This window comes from Adelges cooleyi, unplaced genomic scaffold (assembly GCF_023614345.1).
Source record: "Adelges cooleyi isolate 19-005CV unplaced genomic scaffold, UGA_ACOO_1.1 ACOO_flye_CR_arks_rails_tigmint_CR_PRNA_8, whole genome shotgun sequence".
Taxonomy (NCBI): domain Eukaryota; kingdom Metazoa; phylum Arthropoda; class Insecta; order Hemiptera; family Adelgidae; genus Adelges; species Adelges cooleyi.
Window position 1 is genome coordinate 2,981,356 of NW_026096513.1, and position 20,187 is coordinate 3,001,542.

The window sequence follows — 20,187 nt, forward strand, 5'->3', positions numbered from 1 at the left end:
ATGTTTGTTATTTTTAAACTTTTTAATGATAAAATGTTTTAAAAAAAAGAAATGTATCATCCTTTTTTTTTAAATTTAACTATATAAAACACACTGTTAAATTAATAAGTTAGTTTTCCGTTTTTATGCAAGACTGCAAATTAATTTAAATTATATTGAAATTCGTAAGTATTTTTAATGTTTTAATGTAGTATAATTTTGTAATATTATTTAATTAGTATTATATCTTTATTATCCTTAATTTACATAACCAAGTAGGTAACAAAATTGTATTTATAGTACAGTTATTAGATAAGTATTTAACATATTAAACAAAAGTTCTTTTTTGATTACCAACGTTTTTTCCTCCACTCTCTGCAGATTTTTTTCAGGAAAATTTTTGACTTTGGGGCCTCAAACGAAGTTGGTGCACTTGGCCTTAATTTCATTAAATCAGGTCCTGGTTTTAATAGATTATACCTTTGCGTGTACTTAAGGAATGTTTTTATAAGTCCCAATGTAAGAAATCGTTCTAATAACGGATTTAAAAAGGGTATTGATTCAGTGACGTAACTAGATACTAAAGCGCCTAGGAGCAAGACATTTTTTTTGCGCCCTATATTACATGTTAACGTGTATAGTAAACTGAACAAAAACGCCCTAAAATAGAATGTGCCCAGGGGTAGCTGCCTCCCTGCACCCACGTCAGTCACTGTATTGATTTTATAAGTTGTTTTTAAATGTTTGTACCATACATCAAGTACCACTGGAATTTCTCTGAGACACACCTCTATACTGTTATCGTAAATCCTATTAAGTTGATATTCTGGAAATTAAAAAGCTCGAAACCCACTTTTTACCATCCTAAATCGAGGCAACTCCTGAAATATTAATGATTTTAGACGTTTTTTTATTCTTACAGGTCATAACATCGAGAATGATGGCAATTGTAGTTGATGTTTTTTTAGCTTAGATGAGAAAGTACTGGTTTTATAATAATGTGTTCTTTCGAATCGAGAATGGTATCTTTCGTTATTCTGCGCACTAGCACTTTAAAACCTAATGTTAAATCAAAAGGTAAATAATTCCATTGTGGTGTCGAAACACTTTTAACATGATGGCATAGTATCTATTGAATTACATAAATACGGCCAATTCCCAATGAAAAACCTGCGTAACTAAGGAACACATGGCGTACAATTTATAGACATGGATAACTTTTTTCCTGTGGACAGAACTCTATAGATCCGAAATCGCATGCAGATGGTACTTTGGTTGGTCAAAAGTAGCAAAAGTTAACTCCTTCGTCTTCAAAACCAGGAAAAACCGAGAAAAAAAATTTACCGGTTTTTTAACCGTCAACTTTGATTTGCTATATCCAGAAACATTATTACATGGACATATCAGTGCGTTATATAACGTTCAATGTCATTTTATTTCAATGTTAAAAATAATGATGCTACGGTACTGTTTAAATTACTTAACACGTGTTAAACAGGTAGAGAATATTGATTTTAGATCCCAGTTCAACTTGATGATTTCCAATAAAATAAAAGAATTCCCAGAATTGTTAAGTTTTTCCGAGCGACGATAATGTAACACTGTTCATCGAGCTGGCAATATTAAGAATATCAAACATATAGAAAGGAATGGATTTGTTAAAATACTATTGTTATTTTTTGGTCGACAAAAACATGTAAAACCAATTACAAAAAAAACCGACTCAAACTAAACATTATATGATTATATTTTGTGATAATCCAAAATAAAGGTTTAAAAAAAAATACGAAAATACAAATCATACATTTTGACATAATTAGAGAAAAAGATTCGTTGGAGTTTTTGAGAAAACTATAATTTTCTACATATAATTAGGTGTTGATATATTAAAAGATAAAATAGTATTGGCTCTAAATTTCTTAAATAGAGAAACTGTATTTGTAAAATATTTATATTACTTTAACAATGCAAATGATTCGGTCAAATTTACAATTTTTCATATAAAAAAAGTTAGGATGAACGCACAGATGAAACAAAATGATTTTTTATACCACGGTCTACAAAAACTAAATAGGATTTTTAGTTATCCTTTAATCTTATAAATAATAACACAATACAGATGCAACATAACCTTTCAGTTATAAGGATACCGGAGACCTATTTGGTATTATGTGATATTTGTTATATTTTTTAATTGTTTATATAATGAAAATTTGACGGCAGATTGTTTTTTTTAATATGCTATTAAATGTCTTTCTTTTTCTGGAAAAATATATGAATTTGTAGTATATTAATTAAAAATTGCATTTATATTGTCCCTGTTTGTTTATAATATTACCCTACTGCGGTCATATAGTGGGCCTCATAAGTAGAATATGTAAATAGGTCCAGTGGTGCAAGCTTCCAGTAGATATAGCGTCATACACGTTTAAAAAAAAACATCATTGTAAAATCGACACGGGTTTGTGGCTGGCTTTGTATCAGCATTTTCAAAATAATCAAATAAAAATGAACTACCGTTATAGACATAATACTATTCAATACTCACTCGTTTGGCAGTTGGATCCTGTTTTGCCAAAGGGACAACGGCAAGCCTGTTTGCCATGGCTGTCAAAGACACAAGCACCCTCGCCACATTGACGGGTGCACTTGGCCGGTTTGCCCGTAGTGGAAGTAAGACCCGACGGTTTGACGAACCTAACGCTGTCCTCCGAGTCAATGTCATTAGAGTCGATGAACGTCAGTCCAATGTCCCTTTCAAACTCTTTGATCTTGTCCGTCACCGAATCGTTTTCTGTGTAACCATATACATATAAAACCACTATTAAAATTCAAGTTAATTTATCATTGTATTTAATAACATCACTACCAAATGACTACACGGTATGTTTGACATTTCACGGGAAATCACCTAATGGGTGTGCTACATAGTTAAAAAAATGTTTTACATTTTTATCATACATTATTTATAGGTCCTAAACGACACACAAAAGGTGAAATAAAACACCTCGTGTTCCCGACTGTAATTTAACCGCTAATGGTGGTATCAACATGAAACCTGTACAGTTAGAATCCTAATTAAGTGTATTTCGACCATATTTTGAAAAAAAATCTATTTTAAAGTTTTCCATAGTTGTTAATATAAGCAAGCCGTTTGCCGGTGGTTCGTCTGAAAGGGTTAGAGGTTCATAATAAAAAAATAACATAGTGTTTATATACAATATGTGGCTACGTGTATAAGTATCGAAATTGATAAAAAGTAAGTTTTGTAAAAACAACGACTCATGTCGTTTTTTTAAATGGCCTATTAAATTATATTATTGTCGTCAGTAATCACGAGGAAAATATTTTCAGGAACGGAAACGGACCGTTAAACGGTTATATACGGTCGGTCGATGGTCGTCGGCACAGGTGCGGTAGTAGGTGTTTCGGGTTGCAATCAATGGACAATAAAGGTTTACCGAATTTTTATGGCGCCACCCCACGGGAAAACTTTGAGCGACCGTGTGTTATTAACGCAACCCTCGCGTTTTAATTGGTCCACAACAGCGATACGGATTTAATTAAATAACACATATTTTACACACACACACATTTATATAAATAATTATTAAAGTTACCATAAGCGAAATTTAATCCTCCTCGTTCTCTCTTCTATCTCTTCGAAAAAAAAAATCATTCCAACCACTAGCGTATACCACCTACCCGGAGCACAAAGTGTAATCGGAACGCGTTATTAATAACGATTCATTTTCATCCCCTTTCCCTTAGGACTCCTAGCCCGTCTACACATCACCATCCCAACAAACGGTAAGGGACCGAGGGCGAGTGTGTTACTATGGATTTTATTGTATAGAAGTTAGGTTAGCGATCGGCATGCGTGAGACCCGTGTTTCTTAAAAACTTTTTACCCTTGATTCTTTATTGTGCAGATTGTGCGATTTCGACATACAAAACGAACAATTGGAACAATTGAACCTCGCGAACAATGCCAGAAAATGCGGTGGATCCAACGACAATACGCACAAACTAGAGTTATGGCCAAATCCGAGACAATAGTGGCTGGGAGGGGTTGCGAGCGATTACAGTATTAATTTAGAGACACTTCTTTAAAACAATTTATAATCTTCAACCGGATTATACTGGATCCAATGACGTCATGTACTTAGACCGTACCTTATTATATCTACTATAGCGAAATACTAAATTATCGTATTACTGTAATTATAATATTAGTTAATAATTAGTAATCGAAATTTATTTTATCTGTTTTTTTTAATTATATTATATCAATTGATCGTATTTTGTTAGCCGTTTAGGTAAAACAAAAACTAGTGACTTCTGACACCGGATACTGCCCGGTTTCCCGCAGCTTGTGTTGTTCTCATTTTAGCTTGGTGTAATAAGATGTTATTTTTAAATCCATCTTAAATGGTTTTTTGAAATAATTATGCGCCTATATTCCGTAAGAACCCTGATAATTTATGCGCCTCTGATGTGAATTCATCCGGTCACCCGTTAAAACAAGCCGTTTGTGTTTAGCTATAATATTTATGAATAAAGTCAAAACATCGTTAACACTCCAGTTTACAACATCGTTAAAAAATATAGCAGCATTATTATGTTGCACGCTCTCGAGAGTAAAAATAGCCCGTTTAACCGAACAACGGCAAGACCTGAAAGTATGCAAAAAGCCTATGACTATTATCCAGAAAATATTCCTCAGGGTAGCTTTATATTTTATTTGACATTAAATTACAGCTCTTAATGTTTGACAATAATTAGCATAAAGAGGTCTTTAATGACAATATTTTAGTACTTATTACTATTTAATTTCGTTTTATGTAACACCGTGTTAACCAAATCCCACTACTTATATCAAGCACAAAACTTTTTCAAAGATAATTCGCATTATAACACTTGGGACTTTATACATGATTTTTAATCCCGGAATAAGATTTAATTTTATTGAAAAATGAGTACTTACTCCCGGATTAAAAATTGCGTAAACTCAAATGCTAATATGTATTAGCTTTACATTTAAGGTAATGCGACTGCAACCCACTAAATTTGAACGCGATATTAGTATTTATGATTAAAAGTTCCGCTATTTTCTTCGAAATCGTTCTTAATGTTGCCCAGATTTTATATTATTTTCTTATGGTATTCTACAGGAACAACATGAATCATGAAACTTTCTAAAACCCGAGTAAAAATTGCTAATAACGGTTAATAAATAATATACAATGCAGATGTATAACGTTTTATAATGGTGATACTAAAGTATTTGTACAAAAAAATTTGATGTTTTGTATTGAAAATTAGAGGGTCCTTTGCCGTTTTTATTATTTCGTTATTTTTTTTGTAATTAAATAACTTTTATGATATGACAGAGAACAACCTTTGTTTCAAACGTTTTATACTTTATAGTGATTGAAACCCTAAAATTAAACTTTGACACAACATTTTTGGAACATAACAGCTAACAAGTCACAATTATATGAAATATTGTTGAAATTTGAGTAGACCTTCTTATTTTATTCATATTCCAAACTAATTATATGCGGAAATATTTTGTTTCCCTAATCATTTACGTATCCAAAACACGTTTGATAGTAGAAGTATTCAATTTCGATCAAGGCGAGCAAAGAGAAATTCGAATGGGGTTTCTACCTTATACTCCACTAAATATTCTCTCGGTTATAGAACCAAAAAATCTCAGGTAATATTTAAAAAGTTAGGGATCATAATTTAATGTCCACTTCAAAAACAATTTCCGTTAATTTGGATATTGTTAAATATAACTACATACTGTGCCTATCAATTAATCTATAATTACAAATGACTTGAGATGTTAATTCATTGCTCTTAAATTCATTTTAAAAACTACTCTCTAAAACTACCTTTAAACATATTATTTATGTTCATTTATTAATAAAGTTTCATATAAAACAATGATAATCGTTTTTGAATTTTTATTGTTAAGGAGTATCCGTTTCAAACAAAACTCATAATATTAAATATTTTTTATGAGGTTCACTAATGAACAACATATAGGAAACTATTGTGATTAGCTAGTTTTGTATAAAAACGAGTTTTAGGGCTTTAATTTGTTAAATAGCGGTTTTTTGTGAAAATCTGAATTTCGGATTCTCATCACTATTAAAGGCATGTAGCTAATTTTATTTTTCTACGTGTAAACTGAATAAGAAAGGTCCATTTTGGATAATCGCATCTGGACCGACTTTTTATTTTTACGCCACTGCATATAAAAGCAACAGCTCTCTATATTCTCAATATTATACGTAATGCTAGTCTGGAAGTAGTAGAGTATTATAGAAATAATAATGTTGTAAACTAAAAATAATGCCTAGTTCCTCATAAACGCGTACCTCAGTATAGGAGTTATGTTTCATTACACACTTAAAAAATAACTTGGCGTCACTCCAATGATATAGGTATAACTCGAAGTGTGACTATTTATGAATATTTTCTAATATACAGATTAACGGTTTCAGTCTGTTGCTAATAATATTATTATGCCCGGTTGCACCAAACTTGTCGTTATCTATTGGTAAATTATTTACCATCATAATAAACTAACTTTTGTTAAGCCTTATAGTTTTTATTTTAATTACTTATCATCACTACTTTGGCGTTAACTCGTTATTTATTTTTAGTAAGATTTTTTTAAAGAGTAAATAAAGTTAGTAAGCTAGTGGTCAATATTACAAAATTCATCGCAAGTCAAAGGAATTATATTCCAATTTCCATATTTTTCTTATTTCAAATGACAAGGTGTTTTGTTTGATGAATGGGTTATCAAACAAAACACCAACTGCCCCATTCTCGCTCTTCCAACTCCATCAATAATATTTGTTAACAAAAAAATATATCTTATGTCAATAGCATGATGAGGCGCGTTAATTTTGGGAAACTCATCATTAGCTATTATAAATTTATTTATTTTTAATTCAATTGTATCAATATGTTCTTACATTATAAACTTCTATTAAGCTGTAACAAATATATAATTTATCTTATGAAAAGTACTTATAGAAATAAATAGTTATAGTAGTTTTATTCTTTAAACTTTGCAAGTCTCTAAAATTGTTCTGTTCCTAGTCAATTATACTTGGCATAGCTTTTTCTTTATTATCTAATAATCCACTTGCTATTTTTGCGTTTTTTTTGTATTTTATGTTTTATAAAATATATTAGGTAGGTACTAATATTGTGCATTTCTGAAGACTTAATTGGATTATAACAATTACAACTATGTCTTTATGGCTAATTGGGCTTTCGTTCGTACAGTGCACGATTGGTAAACAACATTTTTATGTATATATAAAGCGTATAAGCTACACTTAAGAATTCGTGGTCACATTAAATAATATTAGCATACTTAAAATGTATAATGTGAGTGATCTTAAATGGGTGATCTAATCCAGTCTAGACTCCTAATGCTGAAATCTGTTTATCTCTCCCAGAAGTTATGCTGGAATGCTAGACTAAAATTTAATTTTAGTAATACTTTACTTTCATTTAGCATTAATAATTGAAAGTTAAAACATTTATATTTTGTGATAACAGTAACCACTGTGGAAACTTGGGAGCTTCTGACCATCTAGGGAAGCCTATGACCGAATGCCTGGTAAATCATCATTTATCGATAACAAAATTTAACTATTTAATAATATACGGTTTTACACAGCGATAAGTGACCGTGTAATTTAACTCGTGATAAAGTATATTTTTAACAACAAATACAATTTTAAAACATGGTTTATGCAACAGAATTAATATTCACTTCAGTCAAACGAGTTTATCTCTGTGCAAATAGTATTTGGTGCGACCCGGCATTATACTACATCTACGAGTTATCACTACCACTACTATATTACAGCTACCCAAATAGAATAAATAGCAACACAAATCGCCTTAATGACAATATTTATATCTATGCTTTTATATCATGCACACGCACTTGTGCAAGTATAGCCGTCTTCGTGTAACGTAAATCCTGTTTTACAGTCGCACTCAATAATGCCGTCGTGTAATTCGTAGCAGAGTTGTTGACACGGGCTGTCAATAGCACAACGACCTATAAAAAATAACGAGAATTAAATAAATTAAAAAGCCAAAATCGCAAAATTAAAACATGCTAAATATAAATCAATGGTGTTACCGTTGTGGTCACAAAATAAACGTTAACACCGATAATCGCACATATTTTTCGTTTACAATAATAATAAAATAATATATACATATAAAAACAAAACGAAAATCATATAATAATATATATATATATATATTATTATATGATTTTCGTTTTGTTTTTATAATAATCTAACAAGATTCAAGAAGCCAAAGAAGAAGAAACATTGAACACGGTTACGACATAATAGCAACGAAGAGGCGTGGTGGTGGTCGTTAGGAAAATGTTGATTATCTCGACCCTTGGTTTTTATTTGAAAGCGTATTTTACTTAGGAGATTAAACTTTTGAAGTTGTTGAAATATTTTATTGTTATTTTTTCTACAGAGGCTTTGCACTCTTGTATAAAGTATAATTTGCGACGTTTTATAATCTTTATTCCAACCATAGAAGAGTTTTGACTAAAAAGTGCGTTTTAAAATATTTTATCTAAAATGATAATTATATTACAACCAACAAGTTTGGTCTATATTCTGGTTGTTTAGTTTTTTTTTTTTTAATAGTAAATCCGCTTAAAACTACACATATACTGTAGCATAATAATGATTTGTATTTATTACTTTCATGCACTTACTAGATGAAAAATATGAATACAACATCTAAAACAAAATGGGTACTCACGTATACCACCAATAATTCCATTTTGTTTAGTAACAATCATCTTTTAACTTGTTTTCTCTCATTTAATTTTATACTAAAGAGTTACGTCTAGCTATTTCATAAATTATTTATTAGTTTATACTTCCTGGACATACCTCATATCCACATAATTTTAATCATTTTAGTCTCAAAGCTTCGATAAAAATAAATCTCTTATCGAAGAGTTGTTAGAGTAATATTATTCATATTTCCTGTTAAAAATCAATATATATATATATATATATATATATATATATATATATATTATTTTTATCAATGAAGAACAATTCTTCGATAAGAGATTTATTTTTATCGAAGCTTTTAGACTTAGTTAAGTTAAAAGTTACAAAGTTTACTAGTACAAAAAACCAACAATGATATCTTAAGATTATTTTGGTGTAAATACATGAACAAAACAAGTTTCCTTTCATCGCTTGTATAAAATATGCAAAGCATCTACATAATTTTATTATGATCAAAGAAACAGACTTCTTAAGAATTAAACATATTTTGGGTTAAAAAAAATATATATTCTTAGAAAGAATATTATGTTATATTTTAGTACTTTAAAGTATATATTATGTTTGATCAATATTAATAATAAAATATAAGTACGCGAGAAGCGTGAAAAATGTTTAAAAAAAAATAATGCTACATTTTTTTTTATTTGATCCTTACTGTCTAATGAGGCAAAAGTTTTTCAATCGTTAAGAAGATATTTTTTTTTATATGTATGCTGGTTACTTTTGATTAATGTTTACTAATGGATAAATGGATGTTTATTAGCTCTTGACGAAAGTACATATATTAAAATCAAATAAAAAACAGTTGATTATCAATATCACAAACTTAAACAAAATAAAATGTTTTACATTTTCAAGTAATTTGTCTCTTTTAACTTCCAACGCTGTAAAAAAGTTTCTATTTAAAATGTTTTTATATTTTTATTTTTCTTCATTTTAACTTTGATTTTTAAATTACCCTGAGTTAACTGTATTATAGTTTAATCTATGTTAAAAATTAAAACAAAAGAAAACATGAAAACGTTTAATATTAAGTATTGAAAAGTACATTTTTAGCCGATCCTTACTTTTTTTTTAGTGTAGTCTTTTAAATAAAAGCTTGGATGCCAAGAACATAACTATAAGAATGAGCTACGGGTACGATTATATAAGTACGCCCTTAGATGGTTATGAGTTGTTTGAGTTTAAATGCGTAAACTATGTTTCTCGTTTACATAACACTATTACAATAATGTTATACTGTCATTTTATACAGTCGTCTATATACATAGTAGTCGCGGTACTTCCACCGAGGAAAACGTTAGTTAGTAATTGCCAACTCCTCATCACCATATTGTGTGTGCATTCAGTATTAATAGAAAAAACCGTACAAGTTGTGGTGCTGTTAGGCAATCAAAAATCGATAGTGCCAAATAGGAAAGTAATGTGAACGGACTCATAGAAAAATACAATTTGATACGCTTAGAAAACAACACAATACTCATTTCTTAGATAAAATAGGAAGTTAATGTGAGATTGTATAATATTGTAAAACGTAAACGTTCATTAAAAGTTTAATGAGCCCTCTAACATTCATAATAATAGTCTGAGACATCAAACATTAAACCATGGTCTGTCAATTAAACTTTAATGTAACGTAAATCTATCAAAATGTTTATTCAACCTGATATTTTGAAAATCTGTCAAGCTCGTTATGAAAGATCAAAGCATACTCCGTGGAACTAGTTTAACTTAATTAAATCTCGCCATCTTGGGATACACAGTGGTAGAACTTCACTAGAGCAGTGCGGGGTTCATATTTCGTATACTCTAAATAGAAGTGCTTTCACGGTAGACAGAGTAAGACTTTGTTTACCTAAATGTGTAGAGAACGACTTTAAAAATATATTGGGACGAAAAACTAATTTTCCCTTAATTTACTACGAAGTAAATGGCCAAGCAGATGGTACTACTCTGTCCACTCGTCTTGTTTTGTTTCTCAAAATATACTATAAATAGCTAAATTATCAAATTGAAGTCCTATCGGCATGGGGACATGCAATAGTTATTATTACGTTTGGCAGCACAGCGTGTACAGCTATTTCGTTTTTATACATTTTCGCATTGTTTGTAGTATTGTTAAAGGGCCCTTCATTCCATTTACACGGCTTGTGTTGTACATAAATTATTAAAAACATTCTTCGGGTTCTATATATGCAGAGTACGACTGCGGTGTGTTTAAAACAGATACACTCGTTTGTTCGGTAACGCTTTTTATTATTAATGTTACCTGCTCACGAATTTGGCAGCGACCCCTCGCGCACTCAACAATAATAAATAATACACCGTACACGAGAGTGTATAACTAATCGATCGGGACGAGCGAAAAAAAAAAAGTTATCAAAGCAGCTTTTTTACTACCCTTCTCTCTTGTTACTGCTATTCTGGACGACCAAGGGCGGCGGCGGCGGCGGTGACTAATGTACGAATGAACATAAAATATATATTATACTTTTAAAACCAAAATGGCTCATATACGAAAAACCGTTTCCTATTATTGTCGGTCTGATTTCTAAAAATGTTTCGATGAAAATTACCGATTTTCCCTTTAAAAATCATGTGGTTCAACTAGATAACTAGAAATAACTGCAAGCAACTCCAACTCTAACGGTAAAACACCCGTTTTGAAGTACCTACTGATAAACCTACGAAACATCCCTGCTCGGATATAAAATCCTTAGATCAGGTTTTCGACACTGAAATTAATTATGCACAACGCTCAAAACCTTTTTTTTAATCACATAATGTGATTTTCATGTAAATTCTAAAAGGAGGTTAGTAGGTAGTTAACCGCCATTTAATAATATTAAAAATTAATTTCAAGTACTTTAACAAAGAGGAAACAGGCATAACTGAGCTTCAGGTGTTTGCTAATAATATATTCAGACATTCGTGCAAAGTTTCAGAGTAATTGTATTACATAAATTAGTTAAAAACTTTATCATACAATTAACAGTTAACCAATAAATTAATAGTAATTAAATTATTTTACTTTAAATTTAAACTGTTATTTATTTAAACGTCTTATTACTAAACAATACAAACGCAGCCATAGTTAGAATGATGTTTATATTACTACATCATGAACTTTTTTGTCGTAATACAAGTGATATTGTTTATCCGGTCAAGAAATAACCATCTTGGTCACCGGTCTTGTAACAAAATGTCTTCTTCCAGTTCATAGACGATACCTACTTAATATTAGCAATTTCTCAAAAAGATTTCCCTATTTTTAGTAAAAAAAAATAAATACATGTATTTTGGTAACTTTGGTTTACTATTACGAGTTGATTGTAGTACAGTGTAAAAAGTACATCTGATGGTAATTAACTTATATGTGATTAGACTTACCATATTAGGTAAGTAGTAAGTACTATTATGAAATCACGGAGTCAAAAGCTCATGATTTTCTTATATTCTCATTCCTTCTACACTTAGAACCGATATTGTATTTATAACTGATACAATTTTACATAGTTTTCCGCTTTATTTTGTTTTATTTTAATGTGGGGTTTATTAATCTCATTCATAATTTACATTCATATTTCTGAATCCTCCGCCATCACTTTATCCATTTCACAAACCTAGCGTATTATTAAGGCTCAGTTTTTCTTTTGTCTATATTTATTCATACTCCCTGCTTTCTTATAGTCACACTTTCTCCTCTTCGTTTATATTTAATTTTTGTATCCATTCTTTCAGTACGCTCTGACCTAATGAGCTTAACTTCCTTCAGTTCTTCCTTCTGATACAAATTCCGAATTGTCTCCCCACACTTATTCCCATTTCAAATTTGTATTTAATTTTACTTACATTTTAACATTCTTATTTCGTTTATTTTATTTTTTATTTCTAATTGTTTTGTAGTATAATATCTTTTTTTATATTCAATGCTTAATATTAATATTTATGGTCGGAAAAAATATACTCCCACACTAATATTCATAAAAACACATTTTAAAAGATTATTATTGTACGCTGTTTATTGTGTAAAATAAATATTACATTAGAAGCAGCGTTTAGTTTCAAGGGATGAGAGGAAATTGAAGGTAGGATTTTCTTTGAATTAAATCAACTATTTTTAATGGAATAATTTCAACCCTCCACCTTGCTATACAGAGAAAGGCGATAATCTAATTGGTGTCAACACGTGTGTCTTGGCACAGGCTTTTAATCTTCTGTCTAAAAGATAGACGGTCCAAAAGATCGTATACTACCACAGTACCACGGCAAAGGCAATTAAACGTTTTTGGACCGTATCCATTTTCATTAAAATTGCATTGTTTTCGAGGAACGGCTAAAAATCTTACAGTCCTAAATCTTTGCTTACCAGTTTCAACATCAGACTAAATTCAATAATTAATCTGACAAAAAATTGTTTTACTCTTTTTTTTCACTGTTAAAAAACTAATCTTTAAAGAAAATATACGTATAAAACACCAACGTTGTTATATATTTTCTAGTATCTAAGACGAAACTGATAATCACATAAAGCTATCTTTTATTAAGTTCGAAAATATATTTTAATATTTTTTGCAACAAACTAAATTTATAATAAAGAAAATCTCTATAGCTTTATTTATATGGGTTAAAATGTAATTCGCTCAAAATGGTTGCGACACATAAAGTATAATATGTGTGAGTGTGACTATAGAAATGATAATAACCATTTTGATAAAATGCTAAAGTTTGAATTCGAGAAAAAATAGTAACGATAGATACGATACCTTTAAAAGAAAAATATACATCATAGATAACTTCTATAATAAATTAACGCCCCAAAGGCTTAAGTAAATATTTTAAATATTAAAACACTGTAATAAATTAATCCAATTAGAAAAAACTAATAATAACAAGTACATTAACAATAATATATTTTAAGAGGTTATCAATAAATAATTTTTACTAGCATTAAATGCATTTTAACAAATGGTCATAATCGAAGCTCAACAATTTTTTATATAAGCACACGAGAATATCAATGTAGTTTTTAAAAACCAATAATAATTCGTTTACTTGTAATATGTCTAATATTTAGTTAAGAAGAAAATTGTATTTATTTAAAAATGTTATGTAACAATGTAAGTTGTAGTTTACAAGAGTGTTGTTTTCTATAAAATACAGGAAGTGTATTTTTCAGTTGTTTCAAAACACTTTTGTCCTAGTTAATAGGTAAATAATTCCTACAATAGTTTTTATGTAAATACATATAACAAACTAAGTGTACTTTTGTAAACTATCAGGTAACAATTGTTCATCGTTTGCACACCTCGTGATGACGCCAATTCGGTTTTATAAAACTTATATGTATTATTTATCGTCGAAAATGGTTAAATACAAATCCAGTACTAACTTTGATTGCTTATGGAAAAATACCATTGTTAACGTCTACTTCTATATAGTTTGTAAAACTACTATTACCCATGTTAATATTTGTTAATATTAATTAAGTTGTATCAAAATCGCACTCTTCTTCAAACTGCGTCATATTATTACCAATGTAAGTTCTAATTTATTTATTTTAATCCGGTACTATTATATTTAATTGTTTATTTATTTTAAAAAGGTTCTTATCAAATAAAAATTGCATTTATGAATAATTATTTCCCAAATTAAATGCAGTTTAAAATAAGGATTAGCGTTGTAGTACGAGTGAGCTAAGAGTGTTAATAAAAATAATATATTAAATTTCACCTTGCCTAAAACTTTATTAATTATAAAAGCTTTTGTCTTAAGAAAATAAAATAATTAAAAATTGAAGGTGAATTTTAAAACTATATAAGTTAATGGAATTCTAATGATCAATTTAGAGAGGAATATTTTGAAAAAAATTGACTAATTATAAGTCTTAGGTAGCAATTTATCCGAGTTTTCTTGTTCATTTTTTGGAATCTTAAACTGTTGAACAGTCTTCAGAATTTTATGACACAAATACTATACGAGCTACGGTATAAAAACTGTTTCAAACATTTTTAAATATTCTGTATTTAAATATCTTAAAGGAGTATAATTTCATTTTAAAAATTGTTTGACCGTTTGGAAAATATTTTAGCTTTGATGCGATAGCTGAGAAGATATTGATTTTATATTGATGTATTTTTTTTTCTCTTTACATATCTGAAATCTTATGCAGATGGTTCTTTGGTAGGTCGAAAGTAGAAAAAGTCCACTCATTCATCCCCAAAACCGGGAAAACTTTTTCAACCGTCAACTTTTATTAGCTATAACTTCACGAAAAATGATCGGATCAATTCGAAATTTTTATAGAACATTCATTAGAAATGCCTCTATCCATACATGCACAATAATAATAATAAAAAGAATTGTAAATTATCGTTACATGAATGCATAAAATCATTACCGTTATCATCTATAGGATGTGTAAGAAAAACAAAATCTATAGTCATATTTTTTTATTTATAATGAAAAAACCTAAATAGTGTTTTTTTAAATTTTAACACAATAAATGTGGACTTTGAATAATATTATAGGTTTACAAACTTGAAATTTAGTTTATAACCTGTTATTGTGTATAATTCCAAAATAATACATTTTTTTCTAATAAACAACGGCAAAGATATCACGGATCCCATACCCGTAATACTTGAAGCCATATCGTCGAACCGGAAGCCAGTGGACAAATCCAACGTCGTGGGAAGATACAAGGAGATCTTGAATTTGCGTTAGTGAAATTTCGGGCAGTTGGTTCTACAATTTGGGCTTCGCATACGACGTGGCGGGAAAGGTTACAATCGGGATTGATTTAAATACCGTTAGCACCGAATTACCGATTTGCAGTGTAGATTAATCGAATTAATATTATGTATATCTGACTTGTAGATATTTTTGTTGTATGTAATAACAATTTGGTAACAAATAAAATTTATAAAACGTGTCATTTTATTTTATAACCGTATACGTGTGTACGTAGACTAAAATAATTTAAGCAAACACGAAAAATAATAAACTAAAAAAAAAAAAATCGCTGTCACACAATTTTTTGGAAAATATTAAAAAAGAAAAAACCAGATACACAACTGGCGTTTGTCATTTAAAATATATATTAAACATTCTCTTATCGTTAATGTGATTTTTTTTATGTATTTATTTAAATATAGTAGCTAGGTAATATTGTGTAAAGGTCCAGACGGGAGGTGCGCGCTCAATTAAAATCGAATTTATTTGGTTTCAACTTATAATCAATAAATCAGTAGTCGGTGATGAGCTGATAACTGGTTTTGGGTCCATAGAATTGATTAGATGAACAATAATAATTTGAGCACCATCATCAGGTTGCGCTCGCAGCTCGAGTATACTGATTATATCTATCAGCTTGGCCGCGAGTCACATCCGTGTCACCATTTAAAATACAACCAAAGATGTACATTTAAAATAATAACAGAAATTAACCGGTTGCGGGCAATCGGGGATGATTCCATAGTTCATACATGCAGCAAAACGATAATTGTCTGACATTCTATTAATATTATCACTTGTTTTCTTTTGCACTACAATACCTATAGTTAGCTACTGTAGACACCGTCATAAAGTAAAAGTACAAGTAATGAGTGAGTAAAATTGAACTCATTCAATTACAATAATTCCTGTTGACCTGTTACCTCCCCGTTTCCACTATGCTTCGACCCCACTATGCCTTGACCCCACTGTACTGGCTTTTTTCCTCCAAAATATGATTGCGCAAAAATGACACATTATGAATGTGTTGTTAAATGCTGTTGGAATGGTCGATGATTTAAGTTACACTCGTTTGCACCCAATACAAATATATATGTCCATTACAGTAAACTCTTGTGATCTGAAAATAATATTTTATAATACTATTAATAGAGACGCCATTTTCTCACCATCAGAGTGATGATAAGATCTCACCTTGGAGTGATTGTGCTTAATGATGCATAAGAAAAAAACGATTTCTTTTTTCTATGGTCATAGTGCGAGTGGGCACAACATATCATCATTGTTATAGTTTGTGGTATATTGTGTGGTGGATGATAGCTAGACGTGTTTGGGGGTGAACCGAACCCCCGACCGTTCCTGTCGCCGGGGCATTTGTTGTTAATCAATACACGAGACTGTTACGGCAGTCGCCGCGGCGGTACACAAGGACGCCAGGAAAAGCCGTCGAATATACACACAGGTACCTCTAATAGAGTAATATGTACATTATACTTATAAACATATTAAACATATAAATGGATTTTGTATGTATATAATACGTATCACTCGCCCCACTTAAAGGTTTAACGACCTTATGGCCGAAACACGTGAAACCCCTTCACGTCATCGTCGACGTTTGCTGTTTGACGAATGGTCTTTGTAAGCATCAATCCGAGTCTGTTCTCGATTCGCCCAGGTGGTTTGCATTGTCGATATTTTAGAAAATTTTAAAATGCCAGTGTATAAATCATTTTACAGCAATTTATACGCGGACCTGTTGCTCTATTTGCGTAGTAGGCCCTCGAGTGTTTTGTTCTGTCCCTCTTGACGAGGGATAAAGCCCGTATTTTCTTTTAACACTTTTAAACGTTTAACCAAGCGCTAGGAAGGACATCCCGCGTTTACACAGTCAATTAGACCAGAATAAGCTATGAACATGACGCTTTCTATCGGCGTACTAAATTCGAACAACGAAAAGTTTAAGATTCTCTCATTTCGACGAAAGTGTCTACAAAATCTGCATCGTAGAGGTGTAAAAAATGAAAGAAAGCGACCACGCGATTGTTAAACCTTGGCCAAACTTATGTCGGAATTGATTTTTTTTAGCCGGCCCTGTTGTTGCACACCTGTGAACCGCCATCGCTGTCGCATTCGCCAATTATCCCCGACTGCGACCGCTATACTTTGAGCCACAAACGAACATTAAACTAAATCAGACAACAATGTAATGACTTATTCACGAATACGAAACATTAAAATATAAATCATAATCACATATTTTCGTCAAATACACGAGTATTATATATATACATTTTTCCCAATACGGAAGTCACTTTAAAATAAATAAAGAAAATAGATAGCAAATGATAAATATTCTTTCGATCCTCTTATGGCTTATCGTATTGGCTTATCAATTCGTAATTATATTTACAGGTACACACACAAAAAAAAAATAGAAGATTCTGATTTTTGTTTTGCAAGTTATTTAATATTTTAGAAGTGATATAAAAATAACTAAATGAGGCGCTAGAGAAATTTTGATGCGAGTTTAGCGGAAAAATAATTGATGTATCTTGGTTCTTGTTTAAAAATCGTACTTATGAGAATAAAAAAATATACAAAATGTCAAAACTTTACATAGAACTAACTTACTATTTAAAGGGTAGAAACTCACTGGCAGTAAGTATATAAATATATTAATCATTATATATTAATGATACGCCGTTAAAAGTAATAGTTTGTAAAACTGTAATTCATCGATAATAAATTATTGTAGTCTTAAATGTGAATTTATGAGTTGATAGACTTGCAACATTGCAAGTAATGCTATAAGTTTATCAATATTAAATGTGTGCTGATGGCTGATTCGTGTTCGGCGTATGCGTGTGCGTGTGTGTATGTTTATTGATTATAAGACAAGGTTTTGTGCTACATACCTAAACGCAACAAAGCGCATAACAAAAACGTTCATACTGTAATTAAAAAAAAAATTAAAAAATAATAATGCAACAAAGAAACACAATCGATAATCGAGTTACGAATGTATATATAGCGGAAAACGTGATTTAAAATAATGCTTTCTAGTTTCAATTGACTTAACTATGGTTTAAGTTTGAAACTAGAAGTCTTACAACATTAATCATTATTATAAAAACTAGAATAACATAAAACATTAATAGTATAAATTACAATAATATTATTTGTTTAACTTATTATTAATAATTTAAAAGAATTATTTTTATAGCACTTACTGTTATCCCTGGGGTCGGTACACTATGCAATGCTGGTCTTAGGTTGGCTATTCAATATGAAACTCTAGGTTCAAAAGAACTAATGTATATATATACATATATATATATATATATAGAATAAAAGAATACAAAAAGATAGCTATAATAATGGGCTTAAATATGCATTAAAAAATCCGCAAAACGCAAGTAAGTCGATAGTTGAATATAATCGAATAAATGTGGGATAGTCACTCAAAGAACTTTAAAATAAATAGTTTACTAAGTACAAAAAGTCTAAGTACAGCGATTATAATATATAATGTATTATAATTTATATTGTAATTTATTATACCGTTGTACGTGACGGCGTGACTTTACACAATGAATGCATGTAATTAATTATCATTTTAGGGTATTATACTTACACGTGTATAATGCATACAATACGGTGTTTGGCATTGTTAATATTTTTATTAATATTTATCGGCAAACAAAGCGATTATGAGTGTGACGAGATCAAATCTATATACTTTTGGTACGTGTGCGCTTACCAACTGATTGCAAACTTCACAGCCGGCTTCAAATTAAATTTTATGGAACTCGCCCTCCCCCAACACGTAATTGGATTTTCCAACGATTTCATAATAATAATTTTTGGTGTGTATTAGGGTGGTCCTTATTTTAATTTTCATTGTCGCTTTAAGCGGACGCCTACTCAATATTGCTTTTAAAAAATTGGCAGTGTCAATTTAACAGAATTGAACAAATCCTTTTTAATAATATAGAATTGGTGATTTTTTATCAAAATTTGATAAAAAAAAATAATTTCATTAGAATCTCAATACAAGAAAACAATTGTTTTGTTTAAATCGTGTTTCAATAAAAAAAAAATTGATGTACTAATACATTTAAGAAAAATTTCTTTATAAGTTTTGTTTTTTTAATTGATAGAAGTTAAACTCAATAAAAAATGTTAAATCAGGCAAAAGTGTTCTAGAGAATTTACTACAGGCCGAGACTATATAATATAAATGTTAAGGTTATTACCATAAATTACTATACAATGCAAATAATAAGACAAATAAAAAAAACAAGATTTAGACTTGTAATCTTATAATAACCTCAATAATCGTTTTTATTATATAAACTAGACAAAGGACTTTCGGTTTGAATGCATTTTTGATGTTAAAGGTACTCAAGTATACTCAGTTATGTGGGTGGACAAAACTTTCAAGGCAGCGTCCGTCAACCCTTGGGTGTGCAATTTCCTCTAACAAGTATCATGCAATTACCGCATGTTTATGCTTGTTTAAACGTACCAAACTGGCCTTTCTTTGTTTCCACTCCCACACACACACCAACACTTGTGGTTAACCCCTTAT

General features: G+C 30.1%; 1 protein-coding gene across 4 annotated transcripts in view; it reads right to left on the reverse strand.

The window, feature by feature from the left end:
- The window catches only part of LOC126845968 (pikachurin), a 44,901-nt gene that overhangs the window by 22,704 nt on the left and 2,010 nt on the right, over positions 1 to 20,187 (reverse strand). For 3 of the 4 annotated variants that reach the window (XM_050585058.1, XM_050585057.1, XM_050585056.1), the window contains exons 2-3: positions 7,967 to 8,083; positions 2,528 to 2,773 (exon numbers count right to left, since the gene is read on the reverse strand). In XM_050585058.1, coding sequence (XP_050441015.1) covers positions 2,528 to 2,773; positions 7,967 to 8,083 — 363 coding nt within the window. The remainder of the gene's footprint in view (positions 1 to 2,527; positions 2,774 to 7,966; positions 8,084 to 20,187) is intronic. The other variant, XM_050585059.1, reaches the window with a different exon arrangement.